This window comes from Bos grunniens, chromosome 24 (assembly GCF_055505025.1).
Source record: "Bos grunniens cultivar Pamir isolate PY7600 chromosome 24, Bosgru_T2T1.0, whole genome shotgun sequence".
NCBI classification, from domain to species: Eukaryota; Metazoa; Chordata; class Mammalia; order Artiodactyla; family Bovidae; genus Bos; species Bos grunniens.
This window is the reverse complement of record NC_141188.1, coordinates 43,474,243-43,482,003: the sequence shown is the minus strand read 5'-3', so window position 1 is coordinate 43,482,003 and position 7,761 is coordinate 43,474,243. Positions and strand designations below refer to the sequence as shown.

Below are 7,761 nucleotides of genomic sequence, written 5' to 3'. Positions count from 1 at the left end.
TACAGCAGAGCCAAGGATCAACCGATGAGCAAACAGCAGGATTTCTGCAATGGGACATGCAGACATTGTCCCTCTCCTTGGCGGGATGAATAACTACAAAGAACATCACATCCGCTCAGCTCTGATTTCACAGCCAGAGGAGTCTGTATCAAACTTCAGAAAAAGTCTCTTCTGAGGCTTTTGAGATTCCAGAATTGTGGGTAAGGGTGCATTTGAATTACACTCTGCATCTTATATATGAGGAAACTGAAGCTTAGAGACATTGGTCTTCCAACCCCTCCACCCACTGCCAGCAATTGACTTAAAAAATTACAATTATTCAACCCAACGTTATAGTAAGAAAAAGACAAACTTGATAAAACTTAAAATATTTATTAGTATGAATCAGTGTGCGTTAAACCAAAAAATAACAGATACAATTGGACAACGTGGAAGGCAGTGCTTTACTACAGAATACAAGGTGGACAGGTAGGTCCTAAGGTCTGCAGCGGCGTCTTCTATACGTGAGAACTGGGTCCAGCCCAGACAGAGGCCCCTTATGAAAACACGAGGGAGGGGGCAGTTTACACAGTCAAGTGCTGACACTGGATCTCTGGGTCTGGTTTTAGTAACGAAGGTTAAACCAGAACCTAACGGGGCTGAATGGGGCTCAGAGCCCTTTCTTTCGCTCGTTATTCAAGTTGTGATCAGCGTCACAGAGTAGAGAGATGCAGGGCCCTGAGGGGAGCCTATTGGGCCATCACAGGTCACGTTCCTCAACCTCAGGGGACACACCTCTGTCACCTGAGCTCCCCTGGGTCCTCCACGGGGTCCAGCCCTTTGCTTGGCTAAAGGCTGGCTTCAGCTCTCCAGATTTCTCTGGTCTGCAAGCAAGTGCCCTGACACACTGCTCCCCACTATAAAGACGGCAGCTCAATTACGAGCGTGCAGTGTTGGCACAATTCCACTGCCACCTGGGGGAATTCCCATGGGGAGACAATCCCCCTGAGAGCCCATGCCCGATTTCCACGATTGAGTCATGAGCCACACTCAGCCAGGGGAATGGATCACATGTCGCTGTAACAAATCTGAAGTTGTATTTACACACGTGAAGGAAAACAGAAGAGCACATTTGGGGGAACTGGGTGAAGGACGCTGCTGAACAACTTGGAACAACAGTAATGTCCAGGCCTTTACATCACATCACACGGTTATGGTTCAGAGATTAGAACAGTCAGAAAGTAATCTCAAGGCAAAATAAAGGAAGATAAGCAAGGCTCCTTGTGGACAAAGCTCGAGCCCCCATCTTCAGAAAAGACCCCAGGTTCCTGCAAATGTCTATGTGCCCGTCTTCTCTTTCCACAACTGCTCCATGGAGTGACTATAGGCAAGCGGCCGGCCAATGCCTTGAAAAGTTAAGGCTGCACAGAAAGGCAAACGAGCGGCTCCCAACCACGTGGGCTTCTGAAACTAAGCCATAGGCTCACGGGTGGGTAGCCTGCTCTGCGTGGTTAAGACCAGCTCCTTTATACAAGATGGGAGTGCTGAACAGCCAGCCCAAAGCTGCAAACTCCTCAGGGCCATGCACCTCCTTAGCTAGGGAACTTTGTCTAGAGACAAGCTCTGGTCCTTAGGGACTGCCAGGTGATGAAAAATTCCAAAATAAGCCTGCATGCCACCTGGAACGAGGTCACTTGAATGTGCAACCCACATTTTTTTAAACTTTGTTAAGAGGCAAGATAATGGCTCAGCCTTCAAGCAGAATCACGGAGCCCATAATGTTGACAAGGTGCACAAAATCCTTAAAGCCCTGCAAAGTGTACCAAGGTGTCCAAGTTCCAATTTGCCAACAGTTTTAGGGGAACCCATCTGGAGTTTAAGCTCTTGAACCAAAAATAAGTGTTTTCAGCTTCCATGTCCTAAGATTGTCAAATGATTCTGGCAAGCTGAGTAAAGTGGTAAGAGCACCAAATTGACAACATATTCTCAAGTTGAAAAACACCTACATCTGAGATTTCAAACTGTTTTCTTCACTGCAGCCCACGTGAAGAAGTGTGAATGGGGCCCTGATCTCTCAAGGACTCTCACTTTTTTTGACAGCAGACTCAGTATCCCCAACCATCAAGGGCTGGTGGGACCAGCATGGCAGGGCTCAAGAATGGCTCAAACCAAGTTACAGAAAGTTTGAGGTCTTTCATCGGCCCATGATCTCTTTCTTGATTTTTACACTGTAGGTCTTCAATGAGTGTTTGTTGAGCCTTGAAGGTACCAACTGGCCCTGTTACCACACTACCTGGTCAGCCACATCTCACCCCACAAAAGGCACCAATCTGAATCTCCTCCAAGGTTCACTTCCCATCCTGAGCCTTCCTAGAAAAACAACCGCTTCTCAACCCCAGGTTTTTATGAAAATTAGAAAGAAAACAGGATGTGAACTTTCAATAGGGACAGTTTTCTTCCCTTCCCCTCCACTGGATTCAGACATCTTTAATTCACTGGGATTCCCAGGTGGCTCAGTGGTAAAGGATCCACCTGCCAATGCAGGAGACATAAGAGACGCCGGTTCGATCCCTGGGTCAGGAAGATCCCCTGGAGGATGAAATGGCAACCCACTCCAGTATTCTTGCCTGAAGAATCCCAATGAAGGAGGAGCCTGGTGGGCTACCGTCCATGGGGTCACAAAGAGTCAGATACGACTGAGCACAAAACAATTCACTGAGCTGACAGGGAGTCTGAAAAGGGAAGGTTCATCGGAGCCTGTTCCCAGCTAACAGGCATTCCAGGGGTAGGCTTGTGTTCAACCTTAATACCCACCCCACCAAAGCTTGGCCCTTCCCTAAAAACCCTCTGATTTCGTAGTTTTGGGCGGGGCAGGGAGGAGGGGCAAGCAGGGGGGCAGGCGTCTAGAATCTTACTGTGCCAGTACTTCTGGCTGGCTTTCCTGTAATCAATTATTCATTGATATTGTTTAATATGAGAAGTTTGCCCTACAATTTACATTCAAACATCATCCAGGTAATTTGTTCCCGGGATATGGCACTATGTCACACTCTTTTAGTAAAATAACACTCTGTGAGAAACTTCCCTAAGAGAGTCGGGATTTATTACCCTGCAGGTCATGCAAACCAGGTGGTCTCTGGAATAACATTTATATCCTGCATTTGTCACTGCTTACACGGTAATGACTCCAAATGATTTCCAACACCAGGCCTCCAACTCCCAGCGCAACGTGAAATACTGTAGTCGGGTTCGGTTGGTTTATATGACCAAGGCTTAGAAAAATGTTCATGGAATAAAAGTCAGAGATGTAGACAACAGTTCCTAATACATCTTTCTCCACTTTCATAACAAGCTCGAGTTCTACCGTAGATGGTCCAATTACACCTCACTGAAAGGAAAATTAAGGGAACCTTTCGGCAAAGGTTGGTGGAGTAACTAAGGCAACAGCACTGAAGAAGTTCCTGACATTTGATTAGAAACACAGGAAATCAGAGTGGAACATCACTTTAGAACCTCACACACATAAGCCAGTAAGACTTTTGTACAAATTTAAGAATATTTTAAGGCTTTTAACAAAAAAACTCAACTATACTTAATACCTAAAATCCGTTCCCTCTGAGTGAATTCCACACACCAAAGGCCATTCTGTGGCAGGGTGGTGGGTTTTCCCAGAGTTTCCCAGAATCCTTTTCCAGGGACACTTCCTGCCCTGTTCTCTGCGGGGCTCTCCTCCCTCTAAGCCAGGGGCCAGACTACCGAGGAGGGAGGCCCTGAGGAAGTGCCCAGGGAGGGAGCTCCGGCCTCTTCAAGTACAGGGGACCCTGCCCCGGGTCAGCAGCACCGCCGGCCGACCTGCGAGGTTGGCTTCACCAGTTTGATGGATCCACTGTTTCCGTTTTCATGGGGGTCCAGGGGTGGAATCTGGCGACCTGCAAGGAAGGGAGGCCAAGGGTGAGTTCTTGTTCCCAGCTGACCCCCTGTGCAGATGGGGGCCTGCTCCCGCTCCCCGACGTCATGTGTATAACCTGCAGGCTGCAACCAGGTGGAGGGGCTACCTCTTCCAGTGTTCCCCCACCATGCCACCCCCCAGCCTGGGCTGTGTGACATCAAACATAGAAAGGAAAGGAAAGGTAAAACCAGCTTTCTGCATCCGCCTTCTCCACACAGGCATCAGCACACTGCTCGCTCCCAGCCTTCCCCCATCCGCCCACTAGAACGACTGCCTCTCAGTTTCAACAGCAACAGTGAGGCCTCAGCTTCTTAAAATAGACCTGGCTGGGGAACTGCGATGGTCCCAGCAACACTGCGTTTTAACACCAGGTTTCCATCCCTCATCCTGCCAACGCACACAGAGAGTTAACGGGAAAGCCTCTAGAGACATTCTTCACAGGAAACAGTATCTTAATGCCATAAACAAGCAGAGCAAAATGTTAGTCGCTCAGTCATGTCTGACTGCTTGTGACCCCATGGACTGTAGCCTACCAGGCTCCTCTGTCCATGGGATTCTCCAGGCAAGAATACTGGAGTGGGTTGCCATTCCCTTCTCCAGGGTATCTTCCTGACCTAGGGATCGAACTTGAGTCTCCTGCATTGGCAGGCGGATTCTTTACTGCTGAGCCACCAGGGAAGTACTGCAATACTCTTATGATTTCTTAAGTCATAAAACTGTGGTGCTGGAGAAGATTCTTGAAAGTCCCTTGGACAGCAAGGAGACCAAACCAGTCAACTCTAAAGGAAATCAACCCTGAACATTCATTGGAAGGACTGATGCTGAAGTTTCAATACTTTGGTCACTTGAGCTGACTCATTGAAAAAGACCGTAATGCTGGAAAAGATTGAATACTTTGGTCACTTGAGCTGACTCATTGAAAAAGACCATAATGCTGGAAAAGATTGAAAGCAGGAGGAGAAGGGGGTGGCAGCGGATGAGATGGTTGGACGGCATCACCAATTCAACGGACATGAGTCTGAGGAAACTCCAGAAGATAGCGAAGGAAGGGAAGCCTGGTGTGCTGCAGTCTATGGAGTTGGAAAGAGTCAGACTTGACTTAGTGACTGAACAACAACAGTGAGGCAGCCCCTTAAAAAGAGCAGGAAGCCACTAGCGCTGTGGAAACACACTGAGAACTCAGAACCTGTGGTCTGAGTTACCTGGAGCTTACTGAAAGCTTAAACATATTTACACAAAAGAAGAGTTCCAGAAAATGCCATAGCATTCGGTACCAAGGTGATCACCTTGGAACACTGTTGAATCAGTATTAATTACATGGGCACAGAATAGGGCAAACACACACACACACATCTGAAAAGGCTCTGGGCATCCAACCATGTCTGTGCTGTTACAAAATGTCCTCTGAGAGCATAGGCACAGTCTCCAAACAGGTCCTCCGGAGGATAAATCCCACAGCAGGGTGTTTATTTTAATAAGGTTTGTATTATGCAAGATTTTGCTCAGGAAAAGTTAAAAGACTTTTTTTTTTTTGAGTTCTATCTTTCTGAAAGTTGACAGCTCAGAGAAAAAGCAGGTTTTGTAAATGATTCCTTAAGAACAAAGTTATGGGAGAAAACTGATTCCAAGCCTGTAAACTGTATATTGTGGTGGCTCTGGACTGGGGCTGTGACGCTTTTATACACAACAAAAATAAAACAGCACACTCAGCGGCAGCTGTCCTGGGGATGGCCGCTTCCTGCACAGGCCTGGCATCGTCTTCCTGCCAAGCTGCTGTCTGGGTACTTCCCTCTCTCACCCTGGCCCCAGGATCTACCAGGCTCCACTTTGGTTGGATGGGTGGTAGAGGGGCTGGGACCTGCCTGTCACTTCCATTTCTCAATTCTGATTTTCTGAATTATCCAGAGAAGTAGACTGACTATGCTTACCAGCTTCCCTGGTGGCTCAGATGGTAAAGAATCTGCCTGCAAGAAAGAATCAGCAGACCTGGGTTCAATCCCTGGGTCAGGAAGATCCCCTGGAGAAGGGAATGGCAACCCACTCCAGTATATTCTTGCCTGGAGAATCCCATGGACAGAGGAGCCTGGTGGGCTACAGTCCATGGGGTCACAAACAGTCGGACACGATTGAATGACTAACACACTAACAAACTGATTGTGTCTACTAGGACTCGGCAGCATTTGCTGTTAATCACGATCTCCCAGTCTCTCTATTTGGGGCGGAGGGGTCCTCTCTGACCCACTGCAGAGCTCACAATCAGGTGGCCCCACCCCAGGAATACAGAATGGAGCTGGCACCACACTGGTGACACCTGAGGTCACCCTCTAAACTGTCCTTTTGCTGCTGTCAAGAAGACAACATTGGGACTTCGAGATAACCTGGAACATTAGCGTCTAGACCTAGGAAGGCGCTAACGCTCTGTGCAGGATGAGCACAGCGTAGGATTCAGGAAGTGGATTCAGCCAGGATGCTGGCAGGAAATCCTGGTTGGGGATAATGAGAGTGCCATGGAGAGAAGTAGAAAATAGGGAGGGAAGGAGGACTGCAGGAAGTTACCTGGCAGACGTGACAACTGGTCGGAGGCGGGAAGATGAGAGAGAGAGGAAGAAAACTGAAGTTCAAGTCCAGGAGCCGTGGGAACGGTGGTGCCCCAGCAAAGACGGAAGTAAGGGGCGAGATCACCATTGACCTTGAATCCAAAACACCAAATGTCTTCAACATGGAGGGGCTTACGTTCCTTTAAAATCATTAGGCTTCCTTGCTATTCAAAGGCACCATTTCCCTTTTAAAAAAATTAGTAGACTATATTTGGGGGGAGGGGCAGTTTTAGGTTTACAGAAAAAATCAGGCATGAAGTTCAAAGAGTTTACATATACTCCTCCTCCTCATCCCCAATGTCCTCTAACACCTGTCATGCGTGGGGACCATTTATTACAACTGAAGAGCCACTGCTGATCATTAAGTGAAGAAATAAGAAAACAACTCAAGGGACTTCCCTGGTGGTCCAGTGGTTAAGAATCCGCCAGCAAACACAGGGGGACACAGGTTCGAGCCCTGGTCCAGGAAGAGCCCACATGCTGCAGACCAACTAATCTCACAAGCCAAGACTTCAGTAGAAGCCCACATGCTGCAACTGCGGAAGCTAGTGCTCCACAGCAAGAGAAACCACCGCAATGAGAAGCTAGAGCACCGAAACGAAAAGTAGCCCCCGAATGCTGGAGTAGAGAAAAGCCCATATTAAGCAACAAAGACCCAGCACAGTCAAAATAGATAAATACTTAAAAAAAAAAAACAGCAAATCAATACAAAATGGGAAAATGTTGAACAGACACTTTATCAGAGGAGACACAAGGATTGTGAATAAGCACATGAACAGGCACTCAACACTGTCGGTCATTGGAAGATGGATGTCAAAACCACAAGGAGAGACCATCACAGTCCCATCTGAATGGTTGAAATTTAACAACTGATCGTCCCACCTGCTGGCAAGGAGCTGGAGCTACTGGAGCTCTGCGGGATTAGGGGTGGGAATGAAAAATGCTAACACCGCTTTGGGACACAGGCTGGGGGACCCATAGAATATGGACTATTGCCTATGAGAGGAGCCAGCCACACTCCTTCGAGGTGTTTATCTACACAGAAACTTGTGCGTGAAATCTCATCACAGTCTTGCCTGTAATCACTAAAACCTGAAAACCACCCAAATGTGTAGGTGAATGGATTAACAAATTTTTACTCATGCTATGGAATGCCATGGCAGACTCTTAAGTGTGCCTTGGACAGCAAGGAAATCAAACCAGTCCATCCTAAAGGAAATCAGTCCTGAATATTCA

The 7,761-nt window shown here is 47.7% G+C and overlaps 1 protein-coding gene across 1 annotated transcript in view; it reads right to left on the bottom strand.

Annotated features, from left to right (window-relative positions):
- Positions 1 to 356: 356 nt before the first annotated feature.
- Positions 357 to 7,761, bottom strand: part of RAB31 (RAB31, member RAS oncogene family) — an 81,665-nt gene continuing 74,260 nt past the window's right edge. The window contains exon 7 of the mRNA XM_086373197.1: positions 357 to 3,908. Coding sequence (XP_086229323.1) covers positions 3,811 to 3,908 — 98 coding nt within the window. The 3' untranslated portion in view covers positions 357 to 3,810. The remainder of the gene's footprint in view (positions 3,909 to 7,761) is intronic.